General features: G+C 34.9%; 1 protein-coding gene across 41 annotated transcripts in view; it reads left to right on the forward strand.

Moving 5' to 3' along the window:
• The window catches only part of Rims1 (regulating synaptic membrane exocytosis 1), a 468858-nt gene that overhangs the window by 288802 nt on the left and 158548 nt on the right, over nucleotides 1-21508 (forward strand). For all 41 annotated transcript variants that reach the window (XM_041655608.1, XM_041655624.1, XM_041655649.1 and 38 more), the window contains 2 exons: nucleotides 16985-17052; nucleotides 21251-21361. In XM_041655608.1, coding sequence (XP_041511542.1) covers nucleotides 16985-17052; nucleotides 21251-21361 — 179 coding nt within the window. The remainder of the gene's footprint in view (nucleotides 1-16984; nucleotides 17053-21250; nucleotides 21362-21508) is intronic.

Here is a 21508-nt window from a genome sequence, read left to right on the forward strand (position 1 = left end):
ATCCAGAAAGGTTGGTTATTAAAATAGTTGAATTTTAACAGACATGTTTCCAATAATATCTACCATTAATTGGGATTCAGTGACAGTTCAAAAGGTGCCAGTTACATTAACAGGCAATGGTACCAGGTTCCATTCCTGTGTTCAATTCCCAGGTTCCACAGTATGGAAGGAAGAATAAACTCCCTAAACGTAGTTCTAACTATGACATCTATGTGCCCTTGAATAAATAAATGTATTTTTTAAAGAGTTTGATTTCCTAATTATTATTTCTAATAACTTATTTAGAAAATATTAACGTCTTACCAATCATTTTATAGATTGTTCTGTGTAGCGTATATTTCTGAAATTGTTGAAGACGCTAATTGTGACGAGATATCAACACAACTGTTTCCAGTGTCATTCTTGCATAAGCGGACTTCTAAGGCTTATTAGAGTCCACATTGTTACAGGTACTTTCTTAAGTGAGGCCCCTTGCTTTCTGTATGTATGTCCAAGATCATTTTACTTGGGTACACTTTCTTGGATTTCCTAGGTGTCTACTTTAAGCAGGAATCTTACTGAAAACATACCACTGGGGACTTGCAGTAAGTGGTTATTTTAAGGAGAAGACACCAAGCAAAAAGAGCAATGCCTCAGTCTGTTACTTTTTCATCCAGAACCTTCCAATATTTATTTTTACTTTGAGAGAAATATTAGAGAGGAAACAGACATTCAGAAGAAAAACACCAATAAACATAATAGTTTACCTACAATTTTACAGAATGCATGATTCCTTAAGTGTGCTATGGACAATGGGTGAAAGTAACTTGAGTTACAGTCATTATCTTAATGGCAATAACAACAAAGTGCTGGTATTCATTGGTAGAAAACATACTTGTCCCATACATGAAGGCAAGTCATTTCTCCTTTATCCTTGGGAAATAAATCAAAGACTACCTTAAAGTTGCCCTTGCTTTGAAAATACATTTGACATCTTACATTTTTATCTGTGATACCATTGTACATCGATATATCGATGTAAGTATGTGTTTTTGTGTGTGTTTCTATGTGTGTGTGTGTTTTCAAAGCTTCAATCCAAAACATGAGTAAATGGTGATTACATGCATTTAAAGCTTCAATGAAATAGATTAGGAATGACTGAAAAGTCAAAAGTAGAGTGATTTCTAAACAGGTTTGCATTTATATGGAATGACATTATGTCATCTGTACCTGAGAGCTCATTGTGGGCCTCTTTTGACCACAGGTACTATGTTATAATTCCTTGACTTCAGACACTGATTTTATTTAAAGAGCTGACATTTAGTTTAGTGATTATTTCTCTTTTGTTTTTGTTGTTTGTTTATTTGTTTGTTTGTTGTTGTTATGTTTCTTCTTATGTGGGATTTTGCTGTGATCAGAACTATCCACTCAAGACATAAAAGTCATACATGAATAAGGCACAGAATAAGAAACCCCAAATAGCTATTTAATTTGAAAGTTTTTAGAGTATTGAATTAAACAAATGGTTTTTAATAAGAAAATAAAAGATCTGGAGTCTCGTGTATGTGTGTGTGTGTGTGTGTGTGCGTGCGCTATATTTTGTTATTGAAGTGTTAATGCATCACTTTAAAAAAAACAATAGAGCTGTAAGTTCTTGGTTGAGACTATAACAACTATCAAGTTGATACCTTTTATTCATTTTAATCTCTTTAATAGTAAATAATGAAAACTATCCAGGCTAGCACAATATCTAGTTCAATCAAAATTTAATGTTTAGACATTAAAATAAGTTGAAATTCTTTACAATTACATCCCAAAACTGGATCACAAACATTCTACGCTAAAAACTAAATGGTACTCATGTTCCCACTAGTTAGAATAAAGGATTTTGTTTAGGGTACTACTGGTTGGCTTTTAGTTTGAAATTGAGATCAGTCTTTAATTTTTATATAACTGTAATGTAAATGTTGAAATGGGCATTGGGGGTTGTGACTCCAGGTAGAAGGCTTGCTTTGCATATGTTAGACCCTCTTTTGAGCCTCAGTGTGAACAAATGCTATAAGAAAATGTCTAGGTTTGTTTTCAAATATAAAGGTAAATTTAATTTTATTATTGGGTTTATAAAAAATACTTACTCATTATAATTTAGTATGTTTCGTGGCTTTTGTATTTCTAGGGCTTATCTTGCTTTTAGTAATTATATCTAACTTTAGGAAGTCGGACACAGTTTATATGCTTAGTGGACTTGTTAGGTCAAACGACATACATATTTTATTAGGAAATTAGCTAAATGTGCCATCTTTATCAATAACCACAGTGTATCTCCCTTGAGAAATATTTTTAAATGGAATTTTAAGGCTTTTATCAGCAAAGAGACATCAAATGGGTATTGTTCATAACACTGAATTAATACGCAATTCAATGTTTGAAAAAGTAATTTTAATTTCACATTTAATGCCACTGAATGTATTAGGAGGCATTGCTGACACTGCAATTTCAGTCACTTTAACACTTTAACCTTTCCCCTAGATTTTGAGCGAAGATGAGATTGTTTATTTGGTTTGCTTTTACTGGAGAGGCATTAAGTTTGATTAAGAATCTTTAAAAGACACTTTGATTGCTGACAATGTATGATATTATGTAGAGAGCACTTAAGCCTGTTTTCCCTATGTTTCACACTTCTTTCACAATGATAGGAAGTAGAACACTCAGTGGGAGAAAAATAACATGCGTGCATTCAATTTTTTAATGAGGGATGAATCTGACACATTATTTGATAAGCACTGGCTGGCTGACGATTTCGATTGTGGTGTGTTGAGGAATAATGTACTTTTAGGATTTTAAGGTATTAGTTACAAATATCCTCAGGATTGAGAGCTGGCTTTCTAAGTTAGTAATTATTTTGCCAACTAGCTTGAGTTACTGTCACTATTTTTTTAACATTATTTTAATTAACATTTTCTCACTAGAGCTGTAAATTTTTCTACACCCATAAGGAATTTCATGTGTTTTCATACATGTTATGCTCTTTTTAGTTGTCATCTGATGGATGCTGTTCTAACATTGCGCTTCCACCCAGCTGTGTCTGTACCCAGTTGTTGAGACAATATCATCCACATTACGTATATAAAGCTAAGAATAACAACAATTTTGAAGGCAGATAGGCTTGTAAGCAATTTAGTTTTCTGTCTTCTTTTTGTTTTAAGTGTCTTTGTCCCTTCCTAGTTCATTCTTTTAGTTGAGAGGATGCCTTTCTGTGCCCTCCCATTTTCTCTTCTGTAGGATGCAGCATCAAGGGTCGTGCTGGGCAGAAGACCAAAGACTGCAACCCAAGTGCGGCAAGCCTAATGGATTTCCAAGGAATAAAGCCTAGGGAGTTAGAATTTGTGATGTCATTTTATCCCAGAAGGGACGCCTTCCTTCAACGCATTTCCCCAAAAGATGCAGACAACTTGATTATGGGATTGTGCTGTTTAAATTATACGTAAATGAATACTTTCCCATGAATTCCACTCCAGTTGTTTTCCTTTGAATCAAAGCCATTTTGAGATTTATGAATTGAAAAAAAAACTTTGTTGTTTTTGCAAAAATAAGGTTACAACAAATATATGAAAGTACATTTGTGCATACTTAGTGAAACAAATTTAACTTCTGACTTTAAAACTTACCAAGTTGCTAGATTATAACTAAATAAAGTTCTAGGAAAGAAATTCAAAATGCATAAAATGTTCACTTGGGAAAATCAAGGTAGAGCACTAGGCTGCAAACTTAGCCATAAAAATCTAACACATTAGCTTTCAGAAAAAGTGCTATGGATTACAAAAGGCACAGCTTTCATAACAAAAGTAAAGCATTTGTTCAAATGCACATATGTTCTTCCTGATGTTGATGCAAGAGAGCTTTGCCTTCCACACCATTTCATAATGACAGGGGCAATTACTACACATTTTAAGAGTTATATCATCCTCAGGATGATGTGAAATGCCTGGTGTGATAGTGAAGTATAAGAAATAGGGAGGCATAAGAATCACAGGTGTACTGCAATTCAGATAAGTGGTCATGTAATGGGGTGTGATTAATTCAGGTATATTTTATAACGTCTAAATTGACATTCTGTATATGTCTTATACACATATTATTAAACTAAGAATTAAAAGGACTAAGGGACAGTACAATAAATAATAGAGTTTCTAGGTTGCTTTCTGGAGATCACTGTAGCTGTGTGTTGTGATTTGTGATTTCAACAGACTGAGGAACTGGAGATTTGGCTGCCAGGGGTTTTGAATGAAAGATCATCTCTCCCTGAAGAACAACTAAACAGAACAGAGAAACTAATTTCAAGCACTTTAAGTCTGGTTTAGTGATGTTTTCTGGTTTCTTTCATTTTCATTTTCATTGTTGTTTTTTTGGACAGAGTCTTATAGCCTGTCTTATAGTCTTATATTCCAGGTTGACCTGGAGCTCACAGAAACCCTTCTGCCTCGTTTTCTTAAGTACTAGGCTACAGGTGTGCGAAGACATGCAAGGCCCAGTCTTCTAATGCTTTTCTTTCAAAAATCAAATCTCAGATGAAGTGTTAAATCTCTGATCAGCCTTAAGTTAGGAGACTTTATAAGATATACATACACTTGGTATGCATTCATGACACTCTGTGTGCATATGTGACCATTATTTCTTTGTCTCCATTTCTTGTGTGCCTTGACATATCAGAGGACCTGCTGAGAGAGCATGCTCTTATAGGACTCACTACTTTTTCAGTCCATCAGCCTTCGGCCAGTGACCTTGCAGTGACTCTGCAGCCCTACTTTCTCATCCTACAGTTTGGAAGTTTTGTGAATATGAACACTTACCAATTTTCTCAGGAGCAGTGACAATGCATACAGCACAAGTGTCCTCCAAAGTTCTCACGCCTAGTGATTTCCTTTTGCCAGCCAAGAAGCTGCCAACATGAAGAGATATGGTTTCCTTATATATCTAGAAATTGTTTGCTCCCCCCCACACACAAAAGGCAGAAAAATCAAATTAACATATGATGGAGATAAATGAAGCATAGAGGCAAAGAAAAAGACTTTAGGGGACGGCTCTGGCTTCAAAGTATGTCTTCTCTCTGTTTGCTCCTGATTGAACTCATCCTTTGCTTGTTATAACTTAGTGTGCATTTCCACTTGTTTTGTATGCTCTTAATATTTATCTGTATCCCACCAACCGCTCTTCTTGCTCTTTACATCACTCACATTTACTGACAAGGTCGCAGTCTCCCTACTTTCCATTTCTGTGTTTTCAGATGCAGAGGCAGGGAGCATTCAGTTTGACACTCAGAATATTGAACATTAGTGCATTTAGATTGGGCAGCCTGGGTCCAGACAAACACTAGCATTTTTCTTTATCAAAGAGAGTCTTCTAGAGTACTTTTTGTATTGTTACAATGCTTCTACTGTGAACATGTCCAGCACTACAGTGTCTTAAACCTGTGGTTTACAGCCAGTCCCCAAACAATGAAAGCAAATAAACCCCAATTTTTTCCACAGGATATCCTGGCTGGTTATTCCGAGGCTTTGCACGTCACAACCTGTTCTCCCACGTGAATGGAATGCTCAGTATCAATGTGGAAGCCTGGTCAGTTGGAAAGTTGCAGTGTAATCTTTTCCTCCTGGGTACAGCACTACCCAAAATCTGATGTGTTGAGAATTGCTGTGTTAAAAAAAAAATTCCCCTAGACTGTCATTTTGTGATTTGTTATCCAGTACACCCCACTATTCAATGTTTAGATTTTGGGGGGAGGAGTAATTTTAAGGCATTGCATCTCATGCTATATTTCCACATAAAATTATTCATCTCTAAACCATTATACAAGCAATGCCTTTGTTCCGTAATCAGTGGCCTTGGCAAATGTTCTCAAACAGCTTTTATTGTCATTTCTAATCATATGTTGCAGATTAACTGAAAATCATGAACAAATTTACTTCATAAAACTAAGTCACAGATCTGTATGTGTCAATGCATGGATATGTGTGTGTGTATTCATACATGGGTATGTCTGTGCGTTTTTTGTTGAATGAATTCCAGAATTTTAATTGATTAACTTTCTCTAAGTCCACAGCTCAGGGCTGAGCAGACACAAAGGGCAAAAGCTCCTTGAGCATCATGACCTTTAAGGAGTATATCTGGATTTTGAAACATTTTCTAGTGTCAAAAATCTAACCTTATGTAAATTAGTATTGCTTTCAATAGAGGAAAACACAAAATAAAGAACTTTGTTTAATCTCTCAAATACATTTTAATTTCTCTAAATCTACAAGTATTTAAGATAAATCCCAGTTTTTCTGTGCTTTCTCATTGCCTCACCAAGAGGTGACATAGTGTTACATCTTAAAGTCTTCAGTGACTGTGGGGACAAGATGGTGGTGTGTGTACACACTTGTGTGGGTATGTGAGTGTGATTGTGGAGGCCAGAGGTCAATATCGTAAGTTTATGAGTCATATTCCATTTTATTTTGATCCACATTCTTTAACTAAGCTTATTGATTTGGCTAGACAGGCTACCTAATGAGTTCCAGGAATCTATTTTCAGCTCCCTGCCACTGGAAGTTCAAATGTACCTTGCCACCTCTGGCTCTGGTGTCTGTATGCTGGGGATCCAAACTTAGTTCCTCATGTTTACATGGTGAACACTACCACCTGAAGGAAGTATCTCCCCAGGCACCTCCATGATTGTCTTCTTAACACTTAATTCTATTATTGATTAGATGATATTGTCAGGCTTTTCGTTTAGAAAAGGAACTCTTATGCATGCAGGTCATTAAAAACTTTACTGAGTAACAATAATATGTATTTGATACCAAACACCTACCCTATTTAACATTAAAGATATTATTAAAACTATTGAAATATTGTTAGCCATCTTTAGTAATAACATTTGATAAATTTAAAAGCAGAAAGGATTTTAACATTTTTCTAAGGTACATACATTTCAGTAAGTTGGAAACTGTTTCCCAGTTAATCTTATTTCCAACACTGTTTCATATTTTCAGCACCATTTATGCAGCTACTATACACTAAACTTTACTTCTAAAATTGTTGGAAGTTAAAAAAAATGATGTAATTTGTCTCAAGCTCTTGAAACCTTTTATGTGCAAATTAGGTTATGCCTGATATATAGAAGAGGATAGAGTTTGTAAAAGGTGGATAGATATTATCAAGAGAATGTACCCAATAGGGTTAGGTTTAGAATTACGAGTCCCTGATTTTATGGGCATTTCTCTTTTTACTGTAAAGTGGATGTTCTTTTTAAGTGCTATATAAAAAAGTAGAAACTCATAAGATAAAATAATGTTAATAGATAAACTGAAAGACAATGAGATTCTGAGGTTATTCCATTTAAATAAAATATATAAATTAAATTGATTTAATTTAAATTAAACCGTGAGGCAGAAAAATAGTATCGTTTCATAGTTTTCATGTTAGTAGGAAAAATTGAAAATAATAATATATATATGTATAATTAGATATAATATATAACATATATAACTAGGTATAATCATTAGAAAATGTTTGTAGAAATGTTTATATTGATGTCCATGACCTCCGTTTACCTCTGAAAGGACAGTGGATGCTCTAGTGTTTATGTGAGACTGTGGTCAGAGTTCAGCCAGGAGCTCTGTGTTTTTCAGAGTTATACGGAGCATGATGCTGACGTTCTTCCCAAACCCTCTCAAAATCACCCAACAGTTCCTAAAACAAGGTAGGGGTGTGTTGAAGCCTCTCCCTTACTAAGTGTGTTAAAGCACTACACTCTCTTGGACCAGTTTCTGAACCACTTTCATGTGTTCTAAAAAATTACAAATCAGAACTGCACTGAAGGCCCTCAAACAAATATTTGATCACTGTCTAAAGTCTGTTTGGCTTCAGAGAATCTGTGGATTATAAATAATTTCTGAATATAAGCTTTGAATTTGACACCTCATTACAGTAATCATTAGTAATTGATTCACTTATTTGAATCATCTTACTAATTTATAATTTAATGAAATTTGAGTTTATAGTCCAATGAGGAAGAGTAATATTGATTCGATGACAAAAAGAGATTAAAGGGGAATTTAAAAATTCAATTTTTGTTTCTTACACCACATTATTGACTTATGAAAGCACCATACCTGTTTATTTTATGCAATTTGATGAGTCTGAGTTATGTATTCCTTGTGAAACTGTGACCAAAATCAGTGCTGTGAACTTCTTCACCTCCTCCATCATTTTCTGCACTTTCTGAGACACATATTTAAAAACTAAGCCATAAGCAGTTCTCTGAGTATACACTGCAGCGCTGTTGACTTTGTTGACTCTTGAACAAGTGTATAGCTCTTCACCTAGGGATGAGGCTTGTGAGCTTTCTCCCATAGACCTTAAATGTCAACTGGTATTGTCATTTATGCAGCTCTTGTTTAGACAGCCATATTGTTCATATGTCATGGGTTCAGCTCCCTGTGTGTATAGAAGTCACCACCTCAGAGTTGACATGGTCCTGTGTCTCTTAACAATCTTTCAGTTCCATCTTGCATGATTCTCTGCAAGCCTTAGGTGTACAGGTTGTGTTGTAGATGGAGCAGTTGGATCTGGGCACCCATTTGTTCTCTATGTTTGTGACCAATTGTGGATCCTATGTTGGTCTTTTATGCCATAAAAAGAAGATTTGTTGATAAGAGTGAAAGCTATACTTTTCTGTGGATATAAGCATAGTCATGCAATCTCTAGTACGCCATTTAAAATGTCATAACAAAATACCAAGTGGCTGGAGATATTACAGTTCTTCTAAGAAAGGATGTATCCTATGTGTATATGTGTGTACAGCATTACTATGTGTAGCATGTGCATTATATGTGTATGTATGCATGATATGCACTGCATTTGCTTATTTTGCTTGGCTAAATCTAAATTTGGTTTTAAGTTACTTTTCATTATTGAAGAGGTTCATGCTTTGAATGAATGGTTTGAATAAGCTGACTGCTTCTGGTCTGGAGTTCAAGAACACAAACTTTTGAGATTTTTTGTAGCAGTTGCCTTTAAATATGTTTGGGACATCAAAGCTGTCATGCAGTCTGAATGAAATTACCAAAAAGTATTTGAGCACTGATATTTCTACTTTCATCAGAATTTAGACTTCTTGTAATGAAAGACATTAATTAAGTCATAGCAGGATTTCTAATTTTAAAATAGTATGTGTGTATGTATAAAATAGTCTTTGTTATTTTACAGATTGTGTGATTCACGATTACATGTAACAACATGTATTCCCATATTTTTTGATGAATAGAAACTGAATCCTAGAAAATATTTTTCTTAAAATTAACTGATAATTTAAATGAAATTGAGGACATTTCTATATAACAAAATATTGCCAATTTATTATATAGTACCACTAGTCTATTGTGGAAGAAGGCTTCTTATCACTTCAGGAAAACTTCTAAACTGTAAATAAACTACCTGTAATCATGTTTCACACTTAATTTGTAGTTTCAGATTTTCATTCCTTTCTATAAAATGAATGTCCTCAAACAAATGTTCCCATAAAATATTCAAATATATTATTATCATATAAACTCAAATTATCTTTCTTCTTGTACTAGCCATGCATTTGGTATGGAGAATCCCATCCTTATCACTGTATTGCAACCAATATATATGATATGCATACATTTATAAAACAAATTTTATTGAATATTTAACTTCTATCTTGTGCTATATTTAAACATTTTTTACACCTGATTTTGGTTGATTCAACACATTTTTTAATAGAAGAATAAGCAAAAGGTGGAACAGTTTAAGGGATTTAGGAAATACCTCAGATGTACTTTTGATTTTAAGTCTGTGCAGTTTTCATTGTATGTATGACAGTCACATAGTCTATTGAGGAAGAGTGGTTTGTTTCTTGAGATGGTGGAAAGACAGTAATAAATATGTATTGGAAATCATGCAGACTTACTGAGAATCATTAAAATTTGTATGGGCTAATATAATTCATTTTGATGATGTCAGAATATACCTTATATGTATTCTTGAGATGATCGTGCACTTAGCCTTCCCTAATACTTCTCTTGTGCAAACCTTTGTACTTTTTCTTGGATTCTTATACCTCTTATACTTGTACACTGTGTACATACTCAACTTGGGCAAGCACCTATCACATAAATTATTAAATACTTACTAAATGAAATGAGAATTGTGGTTCCTAAAATAGTTTTCATATACATGTGTAATCAAGCATTCTACTTGGAATGTATTTATGTCTAATGATAAGGATTGGTTTTATTGGCATCCATGGTGCTTTCACACCAGAAATCAAACTACAAAATTTGGAATAAAAATACATGTTAATACCTTATTATAGGTCCTAATCATGCTGAATTATTTCATTTCTATTTACATAAGTTTCATGTTCCACTTAAAATGACATGTATATTATTCAGCATTGAAAATATATTTGTGCATTGAGATTTCATACTGTATGAAAATTCTTGCAATGGAAACTTGATGCTTACCATCTAAAGATAGTAATTTTAATTAGCCTGCTATTCTCAAGGTGTAGAGAGCTAGTCTGTCTGAAAATGTCCTACAAAAATAAGCTAGGAATTATAAAATTACTTTGAACGTAACAGTGTATGGATTTTCGATGACAACTGATATGATTTATGGTTCTGTATTAGTGGTAACAGTGGATTAGATCTTGTAGAGATATATTGAGTATACAGTCAAATGTTTGCATGCATTCTACATGAAAATTCATTAAATTTATCATCATTTTGAAGCTCCATAACCTAGCAATCAATATCTTTAATTATCTACTAGTTGTCAAAGTAAATACATAATATAACATGTGCTCACTCAGAAGTAACTTCTAGACATAAAGCAAAGAAAAAGAAACAACCTACAGTCCACAACCCCAAAAAACCTAGACAACAAAGAGGACCATACAAGAGACATACATGGGTCTACATAGGAAGGAGAAAAGACAAGATCTATTGGTAAATTAGAAGCATGGAAGTCATAGGAGAGGATACAGGGGAGTGGGGTAAGGGAGGGGAGTAGAGAAAAATATATAGCTTAATATAAACAATAAAAAAATATTTTCATCAAGACGTATTTTTCAATAATTTTGTTGGATTTTTCTTAACTATCAATAACAAGGGAATTTAAGTTAAAAGAACAATTGTAGTATTTAAAAATTTAGTCTCTCATAAACTCCATAATTATATATAATTATATGTATATATGTTAAAATTACATGTTATTTCTTTATTCTTTTTTAAAATGTTTAAGTAAAAAATGTGGCAATTTAATGGATGATCATAAAACTATAAAAAATGTTCAGAATACAAACGGGTTTGATGCATTCTAAAATAAATTTTGCGTGGTACAGTAAATCTTTTTTTTAAAAGTATTGATCTTTTAATTCTTCATGTTCCATTACTATTAGTATATGTCTCTAATACCATGTATAAGCAAAGGTTGCCAAAACATCTGGCCACTAATTCTGTAGCATTCATATGTCATAACTAGTTAGGAATTACTAGACACACTTTTAATAGTATGCCTGCCTATCTGATTGTCTGCTTATTCCCTATTTTGAATACTCAAGTAATTTATTTAACCTCTGTTCAAGATGTTTTACCTAAATAGCTTGTAGGTGATAGAAAACTATTGATTGAAAGGTATGTTTTCATAATTTGAGGAGTGTCATTGTTGAATTTTACGAAACACATTAACATTTTAGTTCTTTGCGTTTGAGGAACACTTTGCTCAGAAATAGTCATTGTATATGAGTGTTTAGACTTATTTCAGAAAAGAGAAGTCAAATACAAAGCTGAACCATTAGAAGAGAAAGGGAGGAGGTAGAAAAGGAGCTCAAGTGTATAGATTTGTGAAAATAGCTATCCCAGCAAGGACTTTGTGTAACTGAAGGTTCTCTCTTGCCCACCAGTTACAGTTACCAGATAACCACTCTGAGGCTTAATATTTATTACAAATCATTTAGCCTATTAGCTCAGGATTATTATTACCTAGATCTTACAATTTAAATTCACCCATTTTGATTATTCTATATTTTACCATGAGGATTGTGGCTTGTTACTTCACATCTGCTTCCCTGGCAACTGCTAGCATCTCCCTCGACCTCACCTTCTTTCTCCCTGTATTCACTTTGGCTTTCCTGGATAGCTATATTCTCCCCTGCCACAGGCCAAAGCAACTTTATTCATCAACCAATAAAATAATACAAATTTGCAGCATACAGAAGGGCATCTCACATGATCTCTCCTTTTCTGTCTAATTAAGAAGGAAGGTTTTAACTTTAACATAAGATTGAATGTAGCAAAAACAGTTATCAAGCAAGGATTACAATTTCAATATTTAGTTTATTTGTATTTGATAAAATGAAAGAAACTTCTCTATCATCTATCCTATCTTTGTGAGTGTAAAGTTTTATATCCAATTTATTTTATCACAACTAAGGAAAATATAATTATCTAGTCTTTAACTCCATCAAAGACCCAAGAAGGATATAATATTATGTAAGTAAACAGGATAAGTAACTTCCAACATTTTAGAAATGACAGAAATATGGCTTCCTGGACAGTCACCCAAAGTTCTGTAATGTTGGGGCATCCATCTTCAGCCTACAGGCCCATAAGTACCTGGGAGACTTCTTAGTGAAGCAGGAAATTTGAAACTGTCCCACCTATATTAGCAGTTTGTCAGTCATTTTTTTTTCTGTGTCCTGATGAATGTCTGGCAGTTTCTTACATAAAGCAGGAACCCTGAAGGATTTTCCCGTCTTGTTTTGGCAAGTTCAGCAATGAGTTTCCTGTGTATTTTGCATGTCCAGTTTATAAAGCATACAGTCAAACAGTCCAGACAAGAGAAGTTTCTTGCCCAAATGGCTAGCCTTGTCACATTGAAAACAAATTCCATAAGCAGCTTCTTTGATGCCCATCATCCTCTTGAAGCAATTGGTGCTGCCAGGAGCAGACATGTCTCACTCTTGAGAAAAGTCTAAGTTCTTAAAACATTTTAAATTAGACATTCTGTAGATCTTTGAAGTGTTTGAAGATTACCTATTCATGTTAAATATATCTTTGCATATCTAGAAAACCTAAATAACATGACTGTAAATTTGATGATAATAGATGACCAATTATATTTCTTAACTATATATTGCATTTTTATTTATTTTTATTGAGCTCTACATTTTTCTCTGATCCTCCCGTGCCTCTCACCTCCTCACCTTTCTCCTCCCACTTTAACCCTCCCCCAAGGTCTCCATGCTCCAAATTTACTCATGAGATCTTGTCTATTTCTCCTACCCATGGAGATTAAGTCTATGTATGTCTCTCTTAGGGTCCTCATTATTGTCTAGGTTCTCTAGGATTATGAATTGTAGGCTGGTTTTCTTTGCTTTATTTAAAAAAAACACTTATGAGTGAATACATGTGATAATTGTCTTTCTTTGACTGAGTTACCTCACTTAAAATAATGTTTTCTAGCTCCATCCAATTGCCTGCAAAATTCAAGGTGTCACTATTTTTTTCTGCTGTGTAGTACTCCATTAACACATTTTACTTATCCATTCTTTGGTTGAAGGGCATTTAGGTTGTTTCCAGGTTCTGGCTATGACATTTTTAAATGAGCTATATAAACATAATACCCTAAACAACAGTAGAAATATACATATAGTATAACAAAATTGACCTTAAATTTGTATCAGTAAACCAAAATCCATACCAATGTATTTTGAGATTAATAGTTGTCTTTTGGATTAAAGTAGATATAATAATCTTCCTTTATCATTTCTATATAACATCCCCCTTTTTTCTTTAGAAATGATTGACTATGACCATTGACTATATATAACCAATCCTTCTTAAATTCAAACATACATTTATAAACTCTATTTTGGGAATTTGGGCATAGTTTTTATTCTACTCTCTGCTGATTGGGTGTGCTGATAATCTTATGGAGATTCTGAGAATATTTAAAATTTTGGTTAAATCTTGGCTTCAGCAGTCTATGAGGTTGCATTGTCTCAACCAGTTATCTTAAAACTGTTTTGGATGTTTTGTCACCTGGGCCATTGTTCCCATTGGAGACCTCTCGGGGTGTCTTGCTCAATCAAACCATATTAGCCTGGAAGGAATCCACAGGTTCTCATTTTCTGTGGAAGCATGAGCAGAACCCCTTTTCAAAAGCAACATTTCCTTTGACCCAAATTTTGAAGGCAAGATACCTTTATATTGGTTTAACTTAGCAGCCCCCACAATCAAACGTCTTTCTGTAGTTAGTTCATTGATAGTCAAAACTTAAAAAAAATAGTATATATAATTCAGACTGTCTGTGAATTTGCAACTTGATGTGGCTTTTTATTTTCTATTACTTTTTTACTGTCTCTTTAAAGGCTAGTTGATTTTTTAATACTCTATTTATTTTTATAACCATCTATACCTTTTTCTGTCTCCCCAAGCCTACATATATTTAAGCACACTGTGACCTGTTTAGAGGTGTGATTTGTTTTGTTTTGTTTTTTATTTTTGTTGTTGTTTTTCTAATTTCTTTTTTTTTCTTGTTTTTTTTTTTGTCTGAATTTGTCTTTATTGCATACTGGTAATCATTTTATGACCAGGAAAGTTTTTGGAATGTTGAGCAGGTGTGGCTGAACCAAAGCTGCAGTTTGGTTCCACCCTGTTTAACTTTTCAGCATGACTGGGGCACCCACCAGAGTCATGCTCACCTCCCTAACTCTGGAGAGCAGTACTAAGTAACCTGCAGCTGTGCTGTGCCTCAAACCCCTAGGCAGCTGCTGGGAGCCTCTTTACCTTTGTGAGAGACTGTCGTAACTGGTTATGCTACTCAGCCCATGGTATTTGGAGGCCAGCTACATCTCTTGGGCAGTTTTACCAGAGATGCATCTATGTGCTATGCCTGGCATGAGAGACTAAGAAGCCCAGTGTGGCCCTGTTCCTTTGTGCTTGGAAACTTAAAAAAAATGTTTTAGGTCTTATGTGGATTCATGCCCCATATTGGGCACCATTTGAAACTAGAGATTTCTCTTCTGCCTGCCAGTTCCCAGTAACCACGTGAGGCTTAGTTTTAATTACAAACTGTTTGACTTATTAACGCAGGCTTATTATTAACTAGCTCTTACAACTTAAATTAACCTAATTCTATCATTATATTTTTATCACAAGACTTGTTACCACACACCTTGCTTCTCAGGCAGCTGCTGGTGTCTTTCTTGACCCTGCCTTCTTTCTCCCTGTATTCAGTTTGGTTTTCCCGCCTGACTCTATTGTGCCCTGCCATAACTTAATTCACTAACTAACAAAAGCAACACATATTTGCAGTGTACAGAAGGGTATCCCACATCAACTACGATTCCTCTACATAGCCTGGCAGTCTAAGTAGTTCTGTGAATATGAGTCTTTAAAGATGCCTTAGAAACTAACTGCTCATTGCTAAGTATATAGAAGTTGGGGAGAAACACATATTAATAACAATAACCATTTTGTAAATAAATATTCATATTAGTACTTCAATATTCATATTATAGTTTGTTTTCTGAAAGGGATTGAAGATTAGCTACTTGAAATTAAACTTGGGAAGTTCTACAGATAATAAACATAAGATGCAAAAGTCCTTGCTTTTGAAATTCAATTTTTTTGAAGTTCAAAAAACAATTTCTGTAACTGGAGGTGTTCTGTAGATATTTATAAATTCATAAGTTGATATCGGACCATCTTTGCATTCAAATACATAAATTTTGAGAGAGGTTTGAACACCAGGCGAAGTGATGGCCTCATTTCTAACATTAATAACTACAAAGAAACCACCATTATCATTATGAATATTTAAATAACATTTCAATATTTATTGTAGCATTTATACCATTTTTTAACTCTAGGATGTGTAAAAGAAATCTGCAGAAAGCACTGAAGTAGAAATGTGTGGATTTTATGACTAAGGACTACTTGCAATTATTATGTATTGCATTTTTCCAGTTCCCACGTCTCCCATACTTGCCACCAATGAAAATGTTTTTGATGCTCAGATACAATTACAAGCCAATTTTTTGTTTTCCAGTTAGCTAGTTGTGGCTGTGTGCCTTGGGATTAGCTGGCATAGTTTGTTAACTCTGAAATTTTTTATTCTCTTTGGAGACCCATGGAGAGAGAATTGGAAAAGAATTAACCTGGTATTTAAAACATGAAGGTCATTTGATTTTGACTTTTCTTAAAAAGCTGTTCTCTCCGGTCTTTTATCTCATACAAATACTGCGAACATTGCTTTTTCCTTTATATATTTTACTAAATTTCTTTCTTTGGCGTTATGATAGAAGTAAATATTAAAATATTCTTTTTAAAATAAAATCAATATTAAGTTAGATTCATGCGTACAGTACTAGAGCTTTTTAATTTCCTTATGGCTCTGGTACTACTGTTGAGTACAATGTCATTTGCTCGCAGCCTTTGCCAACTTTTTCTTGGTAGTTTTTTTATTGTTAAGTATTAGGTATGTGTGCCATATTATCAGTTAGTGAAGGAGGATATAGATCATCCTGTGACTTTGAAAAATAGGAGATAGTGCAGGTGAGTTCCAGAGAGCTTAAATTTAATATTTCTCAGCTAGTGGATATTATTTGCCACTAGATGGCAGGCTGTCGCCTGCTGTAGAGTTTTTTGAGGCAGACAGGGAGGGAAAATCCTGTGGCTTCCACTATTCTGTGTCACTGTTTCTAGCGTGACTGGTAGTTCTTGATTGCAAAGGCGCATCTGTATCACTCGTGTCCGTGATTCAAGCCTTAACCTTTACGTGTCAATTGTATATTAGCCTGGAGGAGTGCAAACATACAAGATTGTAGTACCCGAACACTGACTTCCTGGGTTTGAAGAAGTGACGCTGAGATCGGTGCTTCACTGCTGAACTCTCCCACTTCAACCTCTTTTCACTCTTTCCCACTGCACAGGTGACTTGGATTATTACTGGCTGGATCCTGCGACGTGGCACAGCCGGGAAACGTCGCCTATTAGTTCGGTAAGCTCTCTTGTAGCCCATACAAGTCAAGATGCATAGGTGGTATTCATCATCTTCAGTTATGTGATCAATAATCGTCTTCCTGGATCAAGTACAGATTTTATTACACCCATATTTACTTTAGAAGGGGAACTTTAAAGGAAAGGAGTTATCTGCCTCCCAAGTGCTGAGATTAAAGGCATGCCTCACCACCACCCGGCCTCTTGAAATTATTTTGTAAGTGAAGAATACTTAAAAAATGTTCCTCAAGAAGTCTGACAATGTTTTAGGTGCCCACACTGAAATGGCTTTTCTCCATAATAATAAGACACTTCTATATACCTCGATAGTCTGTATTTAGATGTCAAGATTCAGATTGTGAGGTCAAAGTAAGATAACAGTGTTGCTTACACAGTTTATCTTATAAAAAAGTAAACAGTTAATTTGGTTGTTACAGTCACTAATTTCACTCTGTAATGCTTAGACAAATGAGAAATGAGAGTAGTCCCATGTTGAGGTCCTGCATTAGCCTGGGTGACATGACTTCACTTCTGTAGGTACAGAAGAATGGCACTGCGGTGATGAATTAGTTTGGCCTCTTCTTATTTGAGTATTTTTATAGAGCACTGAGCTTTATTGGAAAGAGTTTCATCCCCTCAGTTCACACACACACACACACACACACACACACACACACACGCACAAAGATGCACACATATCCAATGCACAAATATGCACATAAATACACCCACAGACATAACAAACACAGAGAAAAACAAGCATGTACAATGCATACAAATACAGACACAACACACAAGATTCATATCCATTGCACTGAACATGGCAGGTTTTGCTGTTAGGCCACTCAAGTGCTTAACCTAGTTTTAACTTCTGTAAAAAATATTTTTAAATGCTGGAGGAGAAATCTTTGAAACTTTTAACATCATTTGACTATAATACAAGTTCAAATAAATATTTGAAATTTAAACGTTGGGAATTCAGTCTATGCTGAGGTTGAATAGAACAAACCCCACCTTAAAAGCCAGGTTATATCTGTCATAGTTCCAATGTTGACCAATATATATCTAAAAAAGATGTAGGCTTCCTAGTGATGTTCATACTCCAGACAAATATATTTTATTTTGACTTTTCCTTTCTGTTGTGCCGAATATTAATTTTCAGTGTCATATTTTCATTCTTGCATATATTTTTTTGATTCTATTCAGACGTACATTCCTGCCTCTAACTTCCTCTACTTCCTGTATCACTTGCTTTCCATTTTTCTGAACAGTTACACATCCATGTCACCACTATTATTTTCTCTAGAGCTCTTGCATGTGAGAAAACACAAAGAAAATAATTCAATAATGACTCCATTTTATGTGGGTAAGGCTGAAATATTCCAGGTACTCCTTGAGTTACTATACAATGAGATTACATCCTACTTAACTCATTGTAAATTAAACGTGTTTTTGAATGATAGACTGCAGTGTGGCTCAGAAGTTAAGTCACTTGCCATGAAGCATGACAACCTGACTTCAATCCCTAGAACCCACATTATGAAATGAGAGAACCAAGTCTCATAAGTTGTCCTCTGAATCCATGTACATCGTGACATGTGCACTTCCTCACATTAATTAATTAAAATAATATATTCTTATTGAAATGTGCCTCATACACGTGTTCTATTTAATCCATCACTTTGTAACACAGTACAATGTAGGATGCTGATTGTTTACAAATTGCATGAATGTCTGGACCTGTCTCACTGCCGTGCCCAGAATCCTGAGAGAGGAGAGCATACATAACAGAAATGTCACAACCTGACAAAAGTTAAGATTCATATGGTATCTGCTGAATGTTAACACCTTTATACAACTGTAAAGTAAAATTAGATTGTAAGATAAACCAATATAATTCAAGAGCTATATAATATATATGAATATATCTATATATACCCATAGGTATACTATATATCCACCACATATATAGGATATATACATATACCTATGATATATATCACCACATCCATAGGTATATTATGTGTATGCTATAGGTATATATAGTATGTATATATGTGGTATACCTCTATATAGTATATACTATTTTTATATAGTATTTACTATTTTTATATAGTCACCAGTATATTATCACTATTAATAGCTCAAATGTGGTGCTCTGTGTATAGTAGAGATTATTAAAATTACACTTAGTTATATTTCAGAGTCATTTCTGATACTTTTCAGTTTCTAACTACTTTTAGAATCATTGAAAATAAACTATAGCTCTTATTGAAAAGCCTTATAAGCCCACAACAGAGCGCACCTAAAGAAAGAGATCCCAATCTAGTGTCTTTTAGTTCTCCCCCCAAAAATAACCTCATGCTACAACTGCTGATAATTTAACTACAGAAAATAAAACAAGCCATTCACTTTTTATTTTTATGTTTATTTGTATAAATCGTGCCATTATTAGTTGTTACTTTAAAAATCTTTTATTCGTTTTACATACCAACCACAATTCCCTCTCCCTCCCCACCTGCTTTCGCCCACCTCCTCCCCTCCACTCCTCTGAAAGGATAAGGCCTGCTGTGGGGTATAAACAAAGCAGGGCACATTAAATTGAGGCAGGACTAAGACCCTCTACCCTGCATCAAGGGTGAGCAAGGTTTCCCGCCGTAGGGAATGAGTTCCAAAAAGCCAGCTCATGCACCAGGGATAAGTCCATGTCCCACTGCCAGTGTTCCTCAAACAAACCAAACTAGACAACTGTTGCCCACATGCAGAGGGCCTGGTTTGGGCCCATGCAGTCTTCCTAGCTGTCAGTCAGGAGTCCCCAAGTTCCCATGAGTTCGGGTCCACTGTTTCTGTGGATTTCCCGTCTTGTCCGACCCCCCTCATATAGACCCTCCTCCCTCTCTTCGACTGGACTTTCAGAGCAAGGCCTGGCTGTGTATGGCTGTGGATCTCTGCATCTGCTTCCATTGGATAAAGGTTCTATAATGACAGGGTATTCACCAATCTGATTACAGGGAAAGGCCAGTTCGGGCACCCTCTTCACTATTGCTGGGAGTCTTAGTTCAGTTCATTGTTGTGGTTTCCTGAGGATTTTCATAGCAGCAGGTTCTCCTAACCCCATATTGACTCCCGTTATCAGGATATCTCTTCTATTGCTCTCCCATTCCGTCTCTCCCGCAACTCGACCATCCCATTCCTTCATGTTCTCATCAACCATCCCCTCCTCTCTACTGTCCCCACCCCCAGTTTACACAGGAAATCTCATCTGTTTTCCCTTCCAATGGTAATCAATGTGTCCCTCTCAAGGTCCTGCCTGTTCTCTGGCTTCTCTAGAGCTGTGGATTGTGGTCTGGTTATCCTCTGCTTTATATCCAGTATCTACTTATGAGTGAATAATATTGTGTTTGTCTTTCTGATTCTGGCTACCTCATTCAGGATGATATTTTTCTAGTTTCATCCATTTGCCTGCAAGCTTCATAATTTCATTGTTTTTTATGCTAAGTAAAACTCCATTGTGTAAATGTACCACCTTTTCTTTTTCCTTTCTTTGGTTTAGGGGCATCTAAATTGTTTCCAGTTTTGCTTATTATGAATAATGCTTATGTGAATATAATTGAACGGGTGTTCTTGTAATATGATTGAGCATTCTTTGGGTATATGCCCAAGAGCATTAATGCTGGGTCTTGAGGGAGATTGATTCCCAGTTTTCTGAGAAGTTGCCATACTGATTTTCAAAGTGGCTGTACAAGTTTTCACTCCCAGTACTAGTAGAGGAGTGTTCCCCTTAGCCATTCTGACTGCTGTAAGATGGCATCTCAGAGTCATTTTGATTTTTATTTTGATTTTTTGTTTTCCTGATATTGAGCAATTTCTTAAATGTCTTTCCACCATTTGAGATTCTTCTGTTGAGGAGTCTCTGTTTAGATCTGTACCCTATATTTAAATTGGATTGTTTGGTATTTTGATGTCTAGATTCTTAAGATCTTTATATATTTTGGATCAGTCCTCTGTCAGATGTAGGGTTGGTGAAGATCTTTTCCTATTCTGTAGGATGACATTTTGTCTTATTGACAGTTTTCATTGCCTTCTAGAAACTTTTCAGTTTTGGTAGGTCTTATTTATTGATTTTTGCTCTGTCTGTGCTACTGATGTTATATCTAGGAAGTCATGCCATTCACGTTTTAAACTTTGTGTTTTAATAGCATCCTGTAACGTGGCAGCCATCAAAAGAGGGAGACCGATTAATTGGCCGTGTTATTCTTAACAAAAGAACAACCATGCCCAAAGAATCAGGTGCATTATTGGGTCTAAAAGTAAGTATACTGGTTCAAAATGCCTCCTACAGGATAAAGTACAGTAAAGACAGCATTCACAAAGTTTGCAACAGTTAGTTTTAAATATTTTTCTCTATTTCTCAAAGTAAATTCAATCCAAGGAATTTAGTTAAGGAGAAATAGGGC

This window comes from Microtus oregoni, unplaced genomic scaffold (assembly GCF_018167655.1).
Source record: "Microtus oregoni isolate MIOR12 unplaced genomic scaffold, Mior012 000007F_ref0000211, whole genome shotgun sequence".
Taxonomy (NCBI): Eukaryota; Metazoa; Chordata; class Mammalia; order Rodentia; family Cricetidae; genus Microtus; species Microtus oregoni.